This window comes from Scaptodrosophila lebanonensis, unplaced genomic scaffold (assembly GCF_003285725.1).
Source record: "Scaptodrosophila lebanonensis strain 11010-0011.00,11010-0021.00 unplaced genomic scaffold, SlebRS2 tig00000061-arrow-pilon, whole genome shotgun sequence".
Classification (NCBI taxonomy): Eukaryota; Metazoa; Arthropoda; class Insecta; order Diptera; family Drosophilidae; genus Scaptodrosophila; species Scaptodrosophila lebanonensis.
This window is the reverse complement of record NW_022060554.1, coordinates 8,041,800-8,062,607: the sequence shown is the minus strand read 5'-3', so window position 1 is coordinate 8,062,607 and position 20,808 is coordinate 8,041,800. Positions and strand designations below refer to the sequence as shown.

Sequence of the window (20,808 nt, the reverse complement as noted above, 5' to 3'; positions counted from 1 at the left end):
GAAACACACAGACACACTTTCGATTATTACTTATTTTACGCCGATGCATGTTATCGTCGTGTGTATCGTACACGCTTCGCTTACAAAGCGCACCGCTATATTCTTTTGTGGCTGGGGCAGATTATTTGTAGTTTTGTAAAATGGCAGACGTGGAAAAGGAGCCTGAGAAGACCATTGCCGAAGATTTGGTAGTTACCAAATACAAATTGGCTGGCGAAATTGTAAATAGTAAGTAGTTGCACCCTCTATATTCTTCTGTAAAAGGAAGTGAAAGCTAACTGCGTTTTGTGGGGCCACAAAGCGACAACAATGCAGTTGCGTACATTGCGTTGACGTCGCACTTACCAACAAATTCGATAGGTAGCCACGCGGCGGCTCGCGGGATACCAAAGAAACACGTAGCGTGCATAACCTCAAAATTAATGTGTGTCGAAAGAGTTGTGCGAAAATGTAGCAAGTATTAGCATTTGGAACAATTGAAACAAGAAAAAGGTATACCCCTGGGGTTGCTGCTAGTGAAGCCTCGAGCAAAAATCGTAGACTTTTCCCGTCCTCGTTTACAGAAATCTTGGGGAATCGTAAATACGTCCAACAAGCAAGAGGCGCCCTTTTTGCTCTATATGCTTTATATTTAAGCACCTATTTTTGATACTTCCATTTAATTTTAGAAACGTTGAAGACGGTGATTGGACTCTGCGTATCTGGTGCATCTGTAAGGGACATTTGCACAAAAGGTGACAATCTGCTGACTGAAGAAACCGGCAAAGTAAGTTGTGGTGATCTATAATTTTAAAATGTGCACCTATGTATATCCAATGATTAAGAAAAGCGCTATTGAGGGTACCGGAGCTTGTTGGGCGTTGGGCGTGGCAGCAGGGATTGGCAACAACCTCGTGCTTCCTGATGCACGCGTTACCACGTGTGTTTGGCGCTCGCCATAAACGTGTGACTTGCAAATGGGCCCAAAGATTGTAAGATTATGAGATCTGAGGACAATTGGCAGCCATCTAACAATTGCATTATTAATTAAAAGTGTATTAACCATCCACACACGTATCATTCTATTTTTTTTATAAGGTATATAAAAAGGAGAAGGAGTTGAAAAAGGGTATCGCATTCCCCACGTGTCTGTCAGTTAACAATTGTGTCTGCCATTTTTCGCCAGCAAAGAACGATGTCGACTACACTCTAAAGGAAGGCGATGTGGTAAAAATGTAAGTGCCCACATACGGTTAGCTATCATTGTACAGCAACACTGAACCGCTTCACTCTATTGAACAGTGATTTGGGCGCTCACATTGACGGATTTATTGCGGTTGCGGCACATACAGTTGTTGTGGGTGTTAATGCGGACCAGAAAATAACCGGACGGCAGGCTGATGTCATATTGGCAGCGTACTGGGCTGTACAGGCTGCGTTACGTTTGCTGAAGTCAGGCGCCAGTGTAAGTATTCCAAACTGCTGATTGTAAATCTCCTTCAACCATCTAGCATTGTGTGACAGCTTAGCAGCATCCTTTTTTTTGCGAAGTCATTTTAATTTATGTAGTCCTCCATTTAATACGTAAACTGCTACTGCAGGCAACGGATTGGCTGTTGCTTTATCATAACTGGCACAGTACAGCTCAAAACCTGCATAAAGTAAATGTGGTAATTTCGTAAACTGAACATTTTCAATCATTGAAATGTTTGGTCGATATTGCACACAACTGCATTGAATAGTTATTGCTGCATTCATGTTCAATATTTATAATTAATACATTGGTCTCTTGTATATCCCTTTTTACTTAATGTAACAGAACTACTCTATCACCGAAGCTGTTCAACAAATCAGCGAATCGTACAAGTGCAAGCCTATCGAGGGCATGCTCAGTCACGAATTAAAGCAATTTACTATCGACGGTGAGAAAACGATCATACAGAATCCGAGTGAGGCGCAGCGTAAGGAGCATGAAAAGTGCACATTTGAGACGCATGAGGTCTATGCCATTGATGTCATTGTTAGCAGTGGCGAGGGTGTTGTAAGTTCTGCACTATTTTAAACTATATTTTGTTCAATCCAAGTTCAATGATTAAAAACTAGCGCTTGAGGGTCAGCTGTGCTCGGCAACGTGGCTGATATGGGAAGGGCCTGAGGCCTTTGGCAATCTGCTCGACATATTTTAGTTAGCAGTTTGGCACATATCGACTGCAATGCTGTGTTGGTGTTGCCCGAAGATTGTAAGATTATGAGATCTGAGAACGTCCAAATGGAAAATTAGGGATAGTGTTGATCCCTTTATGCCTGCTAAATTTTTGTCGTTTTCGTATACAACTTACAGGGACGGGAAAAGGACACAAAGGTTTCCATTTACAAGAAATCTGAAGAAAATTACATGCTTAAGCTGAAGGCATCCCGTGCACTCTTGGCTGAGGTAAAAACAAAGTATGGAAACATGCCCTTCAATATACGCAGCTTTGAGGAGGAGACCAAAGCACGCATGGGCGTGGTTGAATGTGTCTCACATAAGATGATTGAACCTTTCCAAGTGCTATACGAGAAGCCAAGTAAGTTAGCTTATAAATTGTCATAAATTGTGGCAAAACAAAATTTCGTTTTTGGTTCTTAAGCTGCCAATTGCGACCAGACATTTTGCCAGAGCAAATTTCTAAGCTTGGTGTATTCAGCAGTTGCCTTAATATGGCCTCTGTTTGAACATGTTATTGCTACAGTTCCATGCTATAACTCTTTAGTTTTGATATAAATTGTGGCAAAACAAAATTTCGTTTTTGGTTCTTAAGCTGCCAATTGCGACCAGACATTTTGCAAGAGCAAATTTCTCAGCTTGGTGTGTTCAGCAGTTGCCTTAATATGGCCTCTGTTTGAACATGCTATTGCTACAGTTCCATGCTATAACTCTTTAGTTCTGATATAAATTGCTATAAATTGTGGCAAAACAAAATTTCGTTTTTGGATCTTAAGCTGCCAATTGCGACCAGACATTTTGCCAGAGCAAATTTCTAAGCTTGGTGTCTTCAGCAGTTACCTTAATATGGCCTCTGTTTGAACATGCTATTGCTACAGTTCCATGCTATAACTCTTAAGTTTTGATATAAATTGTCATAAATTGTGGCAAAACAAAGTTCCGTTTTTGGTTCTTAAGCGGCCAATTGCGACCAGAGCTTTTGTCAGAGCAAATTTCTAAGCTTGGTGTGTTCAGTAGGTGCCTTAATATGGCCTCTGTTTGAACATGCTATTGCTACAGTTCCCTGCTATAACTCTTAAGTTTTGATATAAATTGTCATAAATTGTGGCAAAACAAAGTTCCGTTTTTGGTTCTTAAGCGGCCAATTGCGACCAGACATTTTGCCAGAGAAAATTTCTATGCTTGGTGTCTTCAGCAGTTACCTTAATATAGCCTCTGTTTGAACATGCTATTGCTACAGTTCCCTGCTATAACTCTTAAGATTTGGTTACAGTTCAATTTGACTATATAACATCTAATCTCCGATAATAACCAGAAGTTTGTCTTATTTTTAAATTGCAGCTGAAATTGTTGCACAGTTCAAGCATACGGTATTACTTATGCCTAATGGTGTCAACTTGGTTACCGGAATACCTTTCAATGTGGACAACTACGTCAGCGAACATAGCATTGCGCAGGAAGGACTGAAGGCATGTGTTCTAATAAATTTTCAAGTACTGAAATACTAATCTATATATTCTTTTTATACGATTAGGATTTGGTTGCGCAACCTCTTGGTCCCGTGAAGGGCAAGGGCAAGGGTAAGAAGGCCGCTACCAGTAGCGCGGGAGCAGATGGAGATGCGGCGACAAAAGTTCAATCAACACAGGCCGTTGAAACCAAGGCATAGATTGCAAAATATTGTGGCCGTCGATGCTAATAACTAACAGATCAATAGTCCCCACAACAAGATGAATAAGTAAGCTGCCTACTGCTGTTTAATTTTTGCAATTCGTTGAGTATAAGACCCTACACCACAACAAAACAACACTTAAAAAAAAAAACAGCAGCATTTTTCTTGGTTCTAAGAACTTTAATGAAAATTTAAAAAAAAAAAAAAACCACGTAAAAAACATATTTAAGGCAGTGTTTTAAAAAATAAAAAACCCAGCCCGGATTAAAGTAATCCTATTTTTATTTACCACTCTTTTACCTGTACTGATTTTTTCATTTTATAATACCGTATAAAATGTATCCCTAATTTTGTTTGCGATTGCAACGAGAAGAAAATTCAAATTAACAACTTTTAAGCTGATCATGATCTTAATTGTAATTCAAGAAACGTTAATAACGCTGCGAAGTAGGTATTAAATAAAATTAACATTTTTAAAAAAGAAAAGAATGGTTGATTTTATTTTTGTTTAGTAATAACACATAAATATTGAGTGCTGTTTTTCTTGTGTAGAAGGTATGGACTTGAAATTTTGGAATTTGTATATTCAATTTCAGCCACTTGTAAATTCATATCCTTTTTGACTATGTTAATAACTGGAACATTGTATTGAGTTGGGCCTTGCGTTGAATAGTATTAAAATGCCTACCGGTTATATTGAACACGACTGACTCATTTTGTATTTGAACAGTAGTAAATGTGAACTAAGGATCAGATGTATGCAGGATTACTATAATAATTATAGATACGTGACACTCTCAGCTTATAACAAATTGCATAAGTTGTAGAGATCGCACCACTGAAACGTTTGAAGGACCATAATAATACATTATACACTTTATAATTTTTTGGGTTTATTTTTACTGATTTTGTAAATTTAGTTTAGATTTTCACATTTTACAATTATGTTGTCGTGCATATGTATTTTAATAAGGTTTACAGTCTCTTCTTTGAACTCTTGTATGAAATTACGAAAGGAGCAAGATTAAAATGTATTAATTATTTATTGACCGCTGTGCAATGTGTGCAATTGAAGCGATGCCCGTCGTCCTTTGCGCCAGCCGACAAAATTAAACAACGATTATTGTGACTTGAGATGAAACTAAACTAAAACAGGCGACTTTCAATTTCCAATCTGCGGTTTATTTCTATGCGTACTTCAAATAAATGTAGGTTTTTGCGTGAGTTGGTTATTCGCGGCTAATTGTATACAAGTCTGTATTTGAAGAGGTTTTTTGTACCACATCCAATAGCAGTAGAAATAATGAAGACTCGATACATCTAATTCGCGTATGCATCCATGGGCGCTGAGGCGGTGACATTGCTCGTTTTTTCTGGCGAGTCTAAATAAATTTTGAGCGCTCGTTCGCGCCGTTGTGAGTAGCGCGTTGTTGAAATGCAACCCAAGCGGTCAAGGCGAGCCTTTTCCTTGGCGCTCAGCTGACGGCGCTCCTCAAGCGAGAGTTCGCGCACGGGTACCTTGATATCTCTGCGAGAGAAAACATTTATACTTTCATTTTGCCAATCTGTCAAAGTTAACGCTAACTTACTTGTATAAATACATGTTGCCAGTCAGTGTTGTGGTTAACGGGTAGACGTCTAGAGTGGCCGGCACCGAACACCAGCGCATTTCCTCATTGACGCTCATCGCCGATATACTTGTGCAGGGGAAGTTGGTATTGACCTGCAATTAGTGTAAATTTAGTGGTCGAGTAGGAGGAGCAAAGTCAAGGTCTGCATACCTTCATGTAGCTTATGTTGTCTACAGGTATGTCGCAAATCTGTGAGAGAGTACTTCTAATCTCACTGTCCTCTGCAAGGAAATGTGAGCGTTTACAATATCCCATATCTCAAAAAAAAATTGTAACGCTTACTATCAATGGTGATTTCCTGGAATTTTCCAAATTCCCATTTATCTGGATACCAGCGGCGCACAAATATGGTTAACGCATCATCCTTTGGCTGAGGATTGACTCCCTCCTCGCACTCTTGAATAATGAACTGTGCATGAAAAAAAAATATATATATTAAAAAAACATTTCTACCGAAAAAACAAATCTTTCAATGGAATGTTTAAATGATGTGATTTTACTTTCCAAAAACGCTGAGGAACGGGAAGAGTTTAGTATTTAACACTAGGTTTGACCCACCTCCGGTGTGATGATTGTGCGCATATCGCAGGATAGCGTCTCATCGTTAGCTAGTATTTTAATGGGACATCTGCCGCCCTTTAGCCAAATGCGGCAATTGGCCACAGTCAGCGTCGCATATTTGGCATCGATGCGATGCATTTTGCCCACCAATTCTTGCTTGGCCGCCTCCACTGTGGTTGTTGTATTGTAAACCCATTCGCAGACGCTCGGTAGTTTGGCGGTCTCATTGTCCAAATCGGACAATCGCATGAAAAAAATTTTAGCCTTGTATTCATCTGCTTGCAGTGTTTTGCCCAATTCCACTGTCAAAGTCTCGCCCTCATTTAGGAAGACCAGCGAGTTATTTAGACTATTGGAGATTGTGTTTTCGTGCTTCCGCTGCAGTCTGAAATACGCGCCCGGAATGCGTATCAGCTGCTCAATGTGCTTCTTAAAGGCACCCATGCGCATCTGGGTTCCCACAAGTAACTTAAAGGAGCGCGTGGGTTTCCGCAGAGCCGCCTCATCGTCAGACTGGTGGCCCGAGGTTGTGTTGCTGCTGCTGGCCGCATCGACGCAGTCGATCTTGCAAGCATAAAAGAAGTGCGGTATGGTAGGAGGCGGTAGACAACTGGGATCCACATCCGCATAACTATTTCCATTGCAGTAGGCTTGTACTCGCATCATGGCGTCATGGGAAGCTGCTTCATCCTCAGGACTTGAGAGCTGAGGTGAATGGCTGGTAGATGAGACCTGACTGTCGCCACCGCCACGATTTTGCATCGATTCCACAAGAGTACGGTCTCCGTCGCTGAGACTGCTGTCCTCCGAGTTCGACTCGTGGCCAGGTATAGCGCCAGGAGCTGCCGCCACCGTTGCATTTGTCGCCGGCGGTTGATCGCGTTTGTAGCGACGCCAATCACAGTCATTGGAGGCATCGCCGCCAGTCTGTCGGTCGAGGCTGCCATTCATTAGGGCAGCATCCACCACGTCACCACCATTAGATGTCTGCAAATGTAAACAAATGTAATCAAACTTAAAGCCCTTTTCAAAAACTTTTGACGGATAGCATTTTACACCCTTTACTCAAAAGGGAAAGGGTATCCGATACTGTTGAAATAAATGTATGGTTAGCCGCACAAATATAGTATTATTATTTTTGTCGGTGCTCATGTCTTAATGCTCATCTATAAGAAGTTGCGAAGCTAGGAGTATATAAAATATTGATAACACGAACCTGCCAGGCCTAAAAAGTGTTCTTAAATTCGCGCACTATAAATGAATCGCTCGGCTAGCAATGGCAATTAAAATCTCCGGGCTTTTAGAACTCTAAGCACCTCCTAAAATATAAGAATTAAAACTCACTTCGGCTGTGGATTGTGTTGCGGACCCCTCACTTGTGGGCACACCCAGTATCTCCAAAGTGGACGCATCTGTGTTAGGCACGTTCAAGTAAAAGTATGTGAGATATTTAAATTGTGTGCTGGCCATGTTCTGTAGTTGCTGTTGGGCCTCGGCCGTGGGTCGCGGATCATAGGCAACGAATGCCTTACGGTACGTGCCTCGCACTGTTGCAAGCAGAAACTGTTCCTCATTAATGTGCAAACGCACCGCAATTGAGTGGCGCAGCACGTCGCTTTGATCTCGTGCTGCTGAGGAAACCAGGAAGGGACCGTCCATCGCCATTGCTGCTAGATCAACGACATACACATACCACGTAGTGCCATTGGTCTCATAAATCTCGAATTGTTGGTCCTCGGCGCGGAACTCGAGCAGGAAGTCAAGACTGTAGTCCTGCGCAGCACGCAATTCGGTTAGCGCAGGATCACTGCAGTTCTCTAGGGACTGTATGATCGTCTCCGTGGATGAATCATACGCGACAAGACGGCAGCGAGATATCGGCGCAAACTGCTCCACATTGAGCATTTCGTAGGCGGACATTAGTACGAGATTTACATCGAAGCTTTGCGAGACATAAACGCGCGTCATTTTTAACTTTTTAAGGGATGGATTGTAAAAATACACGCGTGGTTTGTACAGATCTGGTAACGCCAGGTCGGTAACAGTTGTGTGGCGTCCAAGGCGGGCTACACGCGTATCCTCCTCGGCATGCAATTTAGGCAGCAAGGTCTTAATATGCTCCGGAAAGTCAGCACACTTGGCTGCATTCTCGTTCCGCTTCGCGTCCACCTGGCGATACATCAACATGTAGGCATTGGTGCTGGATGTGTACGCGCTGGAGTAGTAGCTGCCATTGGGTCCCCCAAAGGAGCGCTGTATATCCTCTAGCGTAATCTACAAAACAAAAGCAGTCAAATGAATATGTACATATTATTATGTGACATCACATTTAATCATACCGAGCTGACATTCTGATCGTTGAAGCAGAACCATTCGTTGCTGTCAAAGTCCTTTATGTACGCATAGTAATGACCGCCCGATGCACTGCCCGAGTGTATCATGATGGCGAACAGTTCATAGATGTACGGCCCCGACTCTTGCTTCAGGCGTTCCATATGCGCACTCTTGTTGGTACTGGTACTCATGTCTATGCCTTCATCCTCATCGTTCATATCGTTCTCATGTTGACTTGAGCTGGCCGTAGTTACGACACCGCTGCTTAGATTATCCTCCTCCATGGCCGAGCCACTGTCCGCAGTGCTGCAATCGTCAATGTTGGTCACACCACTCCCATTTAACTGATACTGCTCAGCGTTCTCGCTACGGCTAATGAAACTGTTTAAGTTCAACGTTTGCGGAAACGTTACCCTGAAAGCAAAAGAGTAAAAGGTTTTATAAAAAAAAAAGTGACAGTTTTAAAAAGAACTGTTATTAATAGAAGTAATTTAGCTATCCCAGCTTGAATTATTTTATAAAGCTTAATTATTTTTGTGCCAGTGGGTACGGGGTATTGAAGAGTTGAATCCACTCGACTTTAGCATTCCTTTCTTGCTGTAACTAGAAGGCGGTCGCGAGGAAAATCTTGGTGCAGATTATAGACACGACTTGTTTCGTTTATGGTCATGGACCTCCAATCTATCCATTCGTATATTTTACTATTATATCTATCAGTTAATCTGTTATATTTTATTCCACGACTGCTGATCTGTGTTGGCTATCCGTAAATAGTGCAAACTTGTCAGGAATAACAAATTGCAAATTAAATGCAATAAAATGAGTGAATGCAACACATATATGCATGCGTTAGATTATATAAAACCACTACCTATCAAATGTGGTCCGATTGAGTTTCATATAAAGAAGATATTGAAAATCGGGAGATTCCGCAATAGGTGATAGCTTTAAATCGAAGAGACTGGTTGTATGGACTGGGATTATAGTATATACATAGTAGTAGTGGTCTGACAATAAGAAGCCACAGCGCAAAAATTTAAAGCTTTTTAAGAAATAGTGGTTAAAACAGATTGGCGGACGAAAAGATGTTGAGGAAATATTGCTAAAACTAAGATGAGGCGAAGATTATTTACCTGTCATTAAGCTTTATGCGATGCATCGTTTGGTAGTCAAAGTCAAAGCGCTTTAGATGTAGAGTCAGGATATAGGGAAAGGCCTTGAACTTAAGACCCTTATGCGCGTCGCACTTCTTGTTGCATTTTTCACATAAGTACTGATTATTGCCATCGAGTGTCTCCGGTTGCACAAATGCTCGCAATGCTTCCTCAATGCTGCCATAGGCAGAATTGCTGCCAAAAGGACGAACCGGGAGAGGGATGTCTAAAAACGTATCCTCACGGGTCTTCTCCGTATTGCACTCCAAACACTTCACATAGTCGTTCATCTTGCCCTCGTAGAGTGTAGAGATGAGATTTGCCTGTTTGGTATTTTTGAATTTGTGCTCCAAGGCGTCGAACATGACTCGACAAAGTTCCTGAATATCGTGCTGCTGCCAAGCCTCAGTTGAGTCCCAACCAAAGCTACGAGTCAAGTCTGTCGTCTCCACCGAGGGCTTAGGTGAAGTCTGCAGATTGAGAAAGAGCTTCTGCAGCTGATAGGGAATATTCTTGGCTTCGTTATCGTTGTCAAATTCCCAGCGATAGAGCGCATTGCGAAATTCGGGTGTCATGAAGAGCGCCTGCAATAAGCTATTCAGATAGCACGTCATAGCCTGATTGACCAGACCCACATAGCCACGTGGTCCGCCATTGAGACGAGGGGAAACTCCAGTACCATTATCAGTCTCGGTTGTGGCCAGAGCCACAAAGTCGGCAGCTGTTGATACATTCTTCAACGAACCCAAATCATCACCTCCGTATTTGCGCCTATAGAAACTAGACCAAGCTGGCTCGTGCCCCTGTCCGACAACTACAACATCGGACCGTTCACCGTTCCCATCGCCACCATCACCGGCACTTGAGCTGCCACCTTCAGATACTCCAACTGTGCTGAAGTCGTAGCCTGGACCCATGAGGGTGGGACTGGCCGAAGCACCTAGTGCTAGGTCATCATCGGACAGCGGCTCAGCATCCGAGACGGGGCTTATATTAAAAAGCTCTGGCTCTGTATTATTGTAGACTGGTGAAATTAATATTCTATTTTCTGGCAATTTATCTTGCAGTATTGCCGGTGTTCTACGTTCTGGGTGTATGACTGGGTGGAGTAGAAGGTTCTCGTCAATTGATTTCGGACTTATGGATCTGACAGTTGGAGCTACACTTGTTGGTGGTTCTTCTGCAACAGGCGCTTCAGCTACGGCACTGGCGACGACGGTAGTAGCAGCGGAGGCTGGAGTTGCTTTGCTCTTAGTCGGTGACACGGCTGCCTTTTTCTTTTTCTCGCCCGTTACACGCTTTTTTTTCTCCACTGTGACGCCATTAGAAGTCACTGCCGATGTATCTGTCGCAGCTTTAGAGGGGCTTGTTTTGGCCACCGATTTCTTTTCTTTTCTTTCTGTGCTCTCTGCTGCTGTTGAAGTTTCTGTGCTTGGTGTTTTTATTGTTGCTGTACTCGACACTTGGCTTGTTGCTTTAGCATTTGATTTTGCGCTGACTATAGCTTGTTTCATGGGTAGCTCATACCGTTTGCTCACATCTCCATTCCAAGTGCCGGCCGGGAGGAGTACCAAAAAGTTCTTCAGACTGCGCTCAAAGCCGGGCACTTCGTACAGCAGCTTCTTCTCTAATTTATTGAGATAAACCTGCAGAAATTATTACCTTGTTTTAATAACATCCCAGAAATCATTGCACAGATCAAATCACTTACCAGATCTTTGTTTTCATAGGGCTGCAACAGAAGTTCAAACTTTGAATAAGCATATTGCGTGCTAATGTCCGAGATTACGCGTTGGACAGTATAATGCGAGCGAACGACGAGATTTATTTTCTTTTGCTGCGAACCGGGTGTCTGGTCAAAGACCGCACATTGCGTGCTCTCGTTGTCCTGGTCCGTCATTTCCTAGCGCGTAGTTTTAATTAGAAAAGGCCTGAAAAAAGCCACACGTAAATTTTGTATATCAGTTTTAAATAGTAAGTTATCATAAAAATGTGAGCTCAGAAGCCATTTACAGTATATATTAGTTAAATGACAAGAAACTCAAAGATACAAATGAAACAAGTGGATAATCAATGCGATGATGACATCAACTTGCTCAACAACAACGAAATTACAAATATGAGCCAACGTCGAAAATGTAACATACATACAATATATGTATGTATGTATGAGTATTGCCTTTGAAGCCTATTAAGTTGTAAACATACATCCATATCTTAACAAACTGTTTAGTTTTCATTCATATATTGTATTAATAATCTCTGATCTGATCTATCCAAGTTTTTAACTGTAAAATTATATATTTGCAATATAATAGAAATTAAACCGAAAACATGTTCATAACATAGCATCTAATATGTGTGTTGGCTATAAGGAATATGGCTGAATATGGCATTCGATAGCCTCAAAAATTGGATCCATACAATTTGTGTTACCGTTTAAAAAGCATTATTAGCAAATGATTTAAAATGCATTTAAACTTAGTGTGGGTTTCTTTGACATTTGACACGAATTTCTCATCATTTCCTGACTCTTGCTGAGGAGGTCGTACCTTGGGCAGACAAGGGATCATTTTTGCCAACCGGCACATTGAATGGACGGACAGCAGCTGCGATGAAAGCGTCGAAAAACACGTTGTGGCCACATTTTGGCCAGACGCCAACTCAGTCAAACCAACAGCCATATATATGATGGGGGATGCAACAAAAAGCTGTTAAAAATGCTGACCAATTGACAGTCGGTAAATAAGGAAGCTGCTGCCACAACCTTCCCAGCGACGCCACAGCGTTGGGATGACTCCACAAAATGCGCTCGCTCATTGGCGACCCCAATCGAAAATAAAACCAAGCAAATCTACGCGCGAATGTCTCGAACCATTTCTTGTATACGAATTTCGCGCCTTATTTGTACGTGCACGCCCAATCCAAAAACTCATTAATATTTATGTATGTATGTATGTACGCCTAGGCTATATGTTCCGACAAAAATCGTCGTGACTAACGCACAGCGGAATTTTATAAACAAAACTGCTGCTCACCAGTAGCTGGCCCCGGAGAAGGATGCTTCTAGATATATTATTCCGGGACCATTTTCATTTTTAATTTTTTTCAACAGCCGTCATAAATTTACGTGTAAATGTCGTTCCAAATCGCAGACGTTGACTTCTTTGTTTTTACAATAAAACCAAGACGTCTCATATCAACATACATACATATGTATGTACGTGTACATACTATGTACTCGTACATGTGTAAGTATGTACTTATATACCACTTGTATACACAAACTTATGAATTAATTATACATATCAATGTACATAAATATGTAAGAATCGAAAATGAGACTGTGCCGACATTGTAAAGGAAGCTGTTGTTGTATTTCTGGCGCCACAATGCGCAATATGCAAGAGGGGGCGTGTTAAAAATCTGTATTTATTCGGGCATGAAACGAAAATTGAAAATTATTTTCAAAAATGTTGTTTCCGTACGTTTTATACTAGGACGCAACGACGCACGATATCACAAATGGACGACTTTACAAATTTGGCTGTTGATATACATACATACATGGGTATGAATCTATTTGCGTATACCCCCAGTTTGTATGCTATGCCCAAAGGGTATAAAGGCGTGTAAAACATATGTTTTTGCTGTATGTATATATATTTAAAACAGACAGAAGGAAGCAAATCTAGGCATGTCCGTCTGTCTGTTTCCTTAAGCGCGCGGATTTCGAAGATAAACATCCAAGCTTACTATCTTTGTCCTCCTTAAGTCCGATAAAGCCAAGTTTTTCACTGCACCCTCCTGCTCCCCCGCTATTAGTGTTTTTTCATAACTCTCGTGATTATTGAAATTTATTTGACCCGATAAATTTGGGTTAGTTCTTATGCGTCCTATTCATCATGAAAGGTCACTTATATAGAAAATTATAGCCTTAAAAGTATGCTCTGTCCGTGCTCATCCAGCAGCTCTTGTTGTTGTTGCTACTTTGACTCAACTTTGTATTGCACTCATATAGAACACACACACACGCGACAGACATTCAAAGACGAAATCTCGATTTACATATATGACAATGAAACTGTACATAAACATATATTTCTGCGTTCGTGTTATACTCGTTTATATTTTTTTTATTAATTTAATTTTAAAACTTTAATTGAATTCTTTTTTTTTTAATTGTTTGCTCGACCATAGCATTCCTTTTATGTTTGTTTACAATTTTCATTTAATAGGTTTAATTACAAGAGCTCTTTTCACTTTTCCGCTGCTGAACTTTATTAATACTGTCCATAAATCCTACATTATTTACATATTCTATTTTGTACACGTCAATTATATTATATATTATATATGTTTGTAATATTTATATTTGGAAACTGAACTAAGTATAAAGGAAAGCTGTTTTCCACACAAATTTGTATTATAATAAATGGCACTGCTGAAAAAAGCCATTGTAGTACACATATTCGGAGTTTACTGTAGTATCAGTTTTACAGTTTTTGTTAAAGAACACGTATAATTTGTAGTTAATAAGTTAAAAGATCAACTTTCTAGAAGTCTTCAAATATATTTTTTAAAAACAAAAATATGTTAGGTTTTAAAAAATATAATTTTTCTTTTCCTGCCCACTTCTACAAATTAAATTATCTATTAAATGATGTCTGAATATCATTAAATAGTTGATATATTTTACGGTTTACGATACAAACGTATTCGGATACAAAGTTAAGTTTTAAGCGTATTGCAAATTATGGAATTTTTTTGTCTTATATATGTTTTTAAGGCAATCATTGATTTTTATCAGTTGCGGATTTTGTGATATTGTTGAAAACTTAACTTCTTTATTAGACCCATTTCAAGTTTTAAATATTTCCCTTTAAATGAGCGTTTAATATATATTTTTGCACTATACACGAAATAAAACTCATATCAACATCACTATTAAAGATACGTATTCATGTAAACCAACAGTATGTATTATAAATTGTAAAGCAATTCACATTTGTGTATATTTTTAGTTTCTCCTTAGGTTGTAGACATTTTGCTAAGCACCCTCAAGTGAACATAGTCTAATTAAAAGTCAAAACCAATTGGAATTTATGAATGCATTAATTTCAAATGCAGAAATAACCACAAACATTGGATCAGAGCCATATAGTCGCTGAGTGTACATATAGAAAGAAGCACTTGTACAAGCAAAATCCGAGTGTGCAACAATTTCAAACACATGTTGAATGATGTACTCACCACACAGACACACAAACACACACACTAGAACACAATATAGTCGAACACAAACATATCGAAGAGATCTAAAAATGCAAATGTACGCGAGGAACAGAAATCAAAATAAAAAATCGTATATCTATAAATAAATCGGCGGCGACACATACGAAAAGAAAAAGCACGAAATATTGAAAGAAAAAATAAAATAATTTTTTTTTTAAATACAGCATATGATGGGGGCGGACGGGTGGTGCGACCGACTGGTGGCAGCTGCGTCGGAATGGGCAAAAAAATGCGCGTAGCTGGGTATTCGTAGGTGCGAAGGTTTTCTACATATACACATATAGGTTGTATATATTATGTATACACATATATCTATGTATGTATGTATATACATATAAATATGTCTATGGTTATCTTGTCTATCAATCGGATAGAAATTTCATCAAGGCATTGCTTCGACATTTACATGGAATGATACAAATTCAAACATTTTGACAGGAAAACTGAAATCACTCAAATCAATCCTCGATATCGAATAATTTCGATTTCGTCGTAATCACACTCTAGAGATACATACAAGTATATTCGCAAGTGTGATGCGCCTTTTCGCTTATATGTGCTATTTTAAAAACTATTTTCGTTCTATGAATTTTAGAGGTCTGCTATAACGCAACGAAAAATGACAAAGTGTTTAATATCATCAACTATGTATATAGACTATAGTACCGGAAACCGAACATAGTAGTTTCGAAAAGTTTACTGGTTCTGCATATGTATGCACGCCCCACAAACAAAAAATGGCAATTCGACTAGTATTACGAAAGCAATCTAGATGTGCATTATTTTTAGACCGTTCCCAGTCTGTTCTTATTTCATTTGGGTGCAATTCACAATGCTAAAACGAAAAACTTCATTCGGAACACACCACAACAGTTTGGGCATTAGGCACGATTTAACACTAATTGTATACATACATAAATTCATACGATATGTATTCTAATAGAATTGTGTGCATATATGTATATGTATGTACATAGATTTATTTTGCTGAAATTTACCGTCTGATTTTTCCGAGATTTTTGTACGAACTAAGACCCGTCGTCCACGCACGACATCGTTCACGCGTGTACTGCTCGAGAAGCCTCGTCGAATGAATCTTTGACGCTGGCGCCCAATATTTGCTCCGATTTCACGTATGTATGTACGTGATGAGTGGGTCGATTCAGGAGTGTACGCCTAGTCGAATACTCTACGAAAAGATTGCGTATCGGGGCGATATATGAATTTAATATATCACAGCAAATGTTGATAACAGCATTAACTACGTGCTATAAAATATTATAGATAATGATTATCTGGGCCAGGCACTGGTGCTCGCTCAAAATAAGCGTTGTTGTCTGTAGCTCCCTGGCCAACTGCTCAAACCGACTCGAGCTGAATTACTCAATGAATATATAAATACAGACCTATGTATATGCACATATGTACATATATTTTTTAGACGATGTTGGGTGGTGCGCTGCTCTTTTAACACACCATAGAACTCATAGCGAAAGTGCCCTAAGCTATAAATGTTTATAGATTTGCTTCTACCCCGTCCACCTCCTATTTGTATGTGTACAAATGAATGGCTGTCTTCATATGCAAAAGGCTGTGCTGCAGTCCGCGTCATGTCTGACTAAGAGGCTGCTAACAAACACAATCTGTTTGGTGTCGACTAGGCGTATACGAGATGAACAATCTCTCGTCAAATGTTGATTTCCGTAAAAAAAAAATGCAGTTTGTTGTTTGCGCAACACACTTGCAAGGAACTGCTCAGTGGGCGGGCCGACGGTGGCCGATCGGTCAAGGTTTTGCATTGGAACGTGACACGCATTTCCAAAAGACCGTCATGCATACATATGTATGTTTGTATGTATGTTTGAATGTGTAGTACATTCTTACAATTTAAAAATGTAGGTCTAAGCAGTGCGTCCTTCAGGCAAACAGATGGCAGAAAAAGCCAGAAGCCAATGTGGCCACTACCCAAGTGCCGCTTTGCGTCGTCGCCGCGCCGCATATTGTTACATTGTTGTATGTACAACATACACATGTATGTATGTATATAAGGCCATGTATGTGTCAGTAAAGTTTCTGTAAGTTCCACACGGCTTTAGACGTGTTAACTCACCTGAGCTCTGTGCGTGGATATGCAACGAACCGGCCGATCGGCTCCAGGCTAATACGCGTGCTCCTCAAAAGACCGTAATTCGATTTATTAACGTATATGACTTTATGTTTTTGCCCAAGAAAAAAACCAAGTGAATTTGTTGACAGCAGCTGGGCTGTGTGGAGCAATCTATCGATAGTTCAAAAGCAAATGATACAATTTTCTAGAGAATGATTACGATGTAAGAAGAAGCATACATATAATCACGAGGATATCGATTATCTCACGCTATTTAACAAAAAATTTTATATATCAATATATTTAAAAGAATAGACATTAAATATATATATATCGTTCACTTATTTGTACTATCTGTGTGCACAGACAGAGTGAGAACATTTTATTTCAAAACATTTCACTTGGTCTACTCTGCATTCTCCTAAGGTCTCCCATGTAAGAGTAAAGTTTCTATATAATAGCGAACTACAAAAATATTTATAATAAACTTTCTAAAAATGAAGAATATATAAGATCTAATCTAAAGAATATTAAGTTGTACACTTTTTAGTTGAACATTTTTACCGTTTGTATCTAAATATCTATAAACTTACTTGAAATTGAGTGTAGAAATAGTACAATTGGTATATATACATATGTGAAAGCTAAATTGGATCTTACAATTATTATTTATAGATCGTGATTTACGTGAGAACTTACTCTGTCACATACCCCATCTCCAAAGGGAAAATCGTGAGCCTTTCTTATACATTTATCGATAACATAATTTCAGTATAATGCTATTAAATACTACTATAATAATTCATTTCATATATTAGCATATTTTGCATCTCGAAGAAGAATTTAGGTGTATAAAACCAATAAGTTGGGCACTGCTTTTGATTATGTTACCTATTGTAAAGTATTTTCAAATGTGGCGGGCACAATTGTTATCGAATTGAACAACGTTGCTTTCTCGTTGCAACCCTAATGTACGCGAAAAGTCGAGAAGATTCTACTAGCAGACTTGCTACCGAACCTATATAAGGGACGCAGAGCTGACAGCTCTACACATTATCAAATAAGCGAATCAAGACGAAAGTAGTGTGCGTATATAGCGCAACGAAAATTCAGAAAATCAAAAGGGGCAAATACCTTTCAAATAAATATAATTGAATACGTTTTATACGTTCAGTGTGTTTTTAATCCAAGCAAAAAAAATATAAAATTCAAGTAAAAACAGACAATATTTATAATTCTGGGTTGAGAAGTGAACAAAAGAGAGTTATAATATTACCACGGTTTGCAGTTTATTAATTGGTAAGTTGTTTGGGTGTTTGCATATGTTATTTTAATTTGTGAGCTGCAATAACATTTATGCGTGTGCTGAAAGAAAATTGTCAGCGAATTGTCGCAACGAGAACAGTAAATGCAGAACAATTTCGTGGGTGTTGAACGTGGCTGCGCGGCATGAGTAGGGGTGCTGTCATTGCACAACTCGCAGCTTCTAGTAAATTCCAATCAACGACGAAACGCGTTGGGAAAACAATAAACCGCACATTGATATGATTTTGCTTGTGTGTTGTTTTTTGTCTTGGCTCTATATTGAACGTTTTTCTTTGTTTTCCAGTTGATAGAGGCGACAGACCGAAATGGGTAAGGATTTTTACAAAATTCTTGGCATAAACAAAAATGCCTCAGACGATGAGATTAAGAAGGCCTACCGCAAGTTGGCGCTAAAGTATCATCCGGACAAAAACAAGAGCCCTCAGGCTGAGGAGCGTTTTAAGGAAATCGCAGAGGCGTATGAAGTGCTGTCGGACAAGAAAAAACGCGACATCTACGATCAACATGGCGAGGAAGGATTAAAGGGTGGAGCGCCTGGTGGACCAGATGGTGGTGTACCTAATGGATACTCCTACCAATTCCATGGGGATCCACGTGCCACATTCGCACAGTTCTTTGGCTCCGCCGATCCATTTGGCATATTCTTTGGTGGCGGCGACAATGTGTTCGGTGGTGGTGGCGGCGGTGGTCAAGAGCAAGTGTTTATGAACATAGGTGGCGAAGATATGTTTGGAGGCGCTGGTTTTGCAAATCCAATGGGTGGCGCTTTCCGTTCGCAGTCGTTCAATGCGCAGCAACCAAGCCGTAAGCGTCAGCAGCAGGATCCGCCCATTGAGCATGATCTTTATGTGTCACTGGAGGAAGTCGATAGAGGCTGTACGAAGAAGATGAAAATCTCGCGCATGTCTATGGCCACTGGCACGCCACGGAAGGAAGAAAAAGTACTTAGCATCACAGTAAAGCCAGGCTGGAAGGCAGGCACAAAGATTACGTTTCCCAAGGAGGGTGACCAAGCACCAAACAAGGTGCCAGCAGACATAATTTTTATTATACGCGACAAGCCGCACCCGCAGTTCAAACGTGAGGGAAGCGATTTACGCTACAGTGCCCAGGTTAGCCTGAAACAGGCCCTCTGTGGAACAACCGTTTCAGTTCCAACGCTGCATGGTGAGCGTATTTCTGTGAATACACAGGGCGAAGTTATCAAACCTACAACAGTAAAGCGTCTAAATGGGCGAGGATTACCCTTCCCGAAAGAGCCGTCACGTCGCGGTGATCTGATAGTTGCATTCGACATAAAGTTCCCTGACACGGTGCCACCCAGCTTGCGAAATCAATTGACGGAGTTGCTTCCAAACTAAATAAGATGGGGGCAATCGGGAATCTTAGGATCACAGTTAGTTAAGCTATATCCCTTTAAAAAGAAAACTATTTTATTTGGCAATAATTTAAGAAAATGTTAATTTAGTTATATTATACGTATAGAACACTAAGCTTACGCTATGGTCGTGTAATTTATATTGTAAAAAGATATTGGCTTTTCGACAAAATCTAAAGTTAGGGCACTGGGCACTTGCCACAGGCTGTTAGCCCATCAGAAACTGTATATACTTTGAAATTAGGAACCAAATACTAGGGCTTCACGATAAGATAGAAGTACACGCAAACACATGCACACACATATAGATGGCTATGCAAGTGTTTTGTGTTTGGAGACTGATCATTAAATAAATTATAATTATGTCCAAACAATAACAAGAAAAAGAATGTTTTGAATTCTGATAAGGTTTTTGTTTTTCGTTACCCTAAACATTCCGTTATGTTCATAAATACATAACAAAAAAGCTAAATTAGGACAAGTTGTGTTGCCATTTGTTTTGGTTTTATGTAGTACGTTATAGTACAATGTAAGTTCAGACTAATAAAATGATTAAGTTAACTTTTGTTATTCTTATATGCATATATTCAAGCTTTTCATTCTAAAAGCTCGCAGCTGAGCCGATAGGCGTATTGTTATCGGTATGGCAACTGGTGTGTACACACTTAGAGAATTCAAACAGTTTTTCAATAATCGTTTTGATGGGTGGATGGATACGAGCTTGATACGGTTGAGAAGAACGTTTTAAAGATATTTATACAACCGTTGTGCTTTGGAATAACAACTTTATTCCCGTATTTGCAAGTGATGCATCACCATCGGGTATAACAATAACAATCCCAATATACAATTTGGCATACATTTCATAAAACAAAACTTTTGTCCAATCATATCTTTTCTATTACAGAATATAATATAGTTATCTATACGGTAAACTTATGACTATTCAGTAAAGTATAATAATACATTATTTTCCTCCACTTAAAAAAAGTGCGCAACTTATGTTGAATATATAAAACTCTTTAATGTAATATATATAGTGTGTGTAAAATAATGAAAATATTATTCATACAAGTAGCTTGTGTGTGTCCATGCTTTGAAACATTGGCGCATACTCCTATGTATATATTACGTGATTCTTAAATAATTAAATATAATTGGTATA

At 39.6% G+C, this 20,808-nt stretch overlaps 3 protein-coding genes across 4 annotated transcripts; 2 read left to right on the top strand and 1 right to left on the bottom strand.

Moving 5' to 3' along the window:
* The first annotated feature begins 75 nt into the window (after window positions 1-75).
* LOC115624974 (proliferation-associated protein 2G4) lies at window positions 76-4,252 on the top strand. Its single transcript, XM_030519826.1, has 8 exons — window positions 76-228; window positions 669-766; window positions 1,078-1,214; window positions 1,282-1,444; window positions 1,799-2,020; window positions 2,321-2,546; window positions 3,527-3,654; window positions 3,720-4,252. The coding sequence occupies exons 1-8, from the start codon at window positions 141-143 to the stop codon at window positions 3,852-3,854; spliced, it is 1,197 nt and encodes a 398-aa protein (XP_030375686.1). The 5' UTR covers window positions 76-140; the 3' UTR covers window positions 3,855-4,252.
* A 481-nt stretch (window positions 4,253-4,733) lies between these two features.
* LOC115624971 (ubiquitin carboxyl-terminal hydrolase 47) lies at window positions 4,734-17,077 on the bottom strand. 2 transcript variants are annotated; one of them, XM_030519822.1, is made up of 11 exons: window positions 16,943-17,077; window positions 15,831-16,021; window positions 11,249-11,468; window positions 9,517-11,183; window positions 8,389-8,797; window positions 7,394-8,323; window positions 6,047-7,036; window positions 5,771-5,897; window positions 5,639-5,709; window positions 5,447-5,580; window positions 4,734-5,385 (listed from the first exon to the last, which is right to left on the bottom strand). In XM_030519822.1, the coding sequence occupies exons 3-11, from the start codon at window positions 11,435-11,437 to the stop codon at window positions 5,178-5,180; spliced, it is 4,725 nt and encodes a 1,574-aa protein (XP_030375682.1). In that variant the 5' UTR covers window positions 11,438-11,468; window positions 15,831-16,021; window positions 16,943-17,077; the 3' UTR covers window positions 4,734-5,177. The 2 variants fall into 2 exon arrangements, with proteins under 2 accessions (XP_030375682.1, XP_030375681.1); XM_030519821.1 differs by lacking the exon at window positions 15,831-16,021.
* Window positions 17,078-18,044: 967 nt separating this feature from the next.
* Window positions 18,045-19,763, top strand: LOC115624976 (dnaJ protein homolog 1). Its single transcript, XM_030519831.1, has 2 exons — window positions 18,045-18,238; window positions 18,549-19,763. Exon 2 carries the CDS (start codon window positions 18,571-18,573, stop codon window positions 19,624-19,626), a length of 1,056 nt encoding a protein of 351 aa, XP_030375691.1. The 5' UTR covers window positions 18,045-18,238; window positions 18,549-18,570; the 3' UTR covers window positions 19,627-19,763.
* Window positions 19,764-20,808: the final 1,045 nt, after the last annotated feature.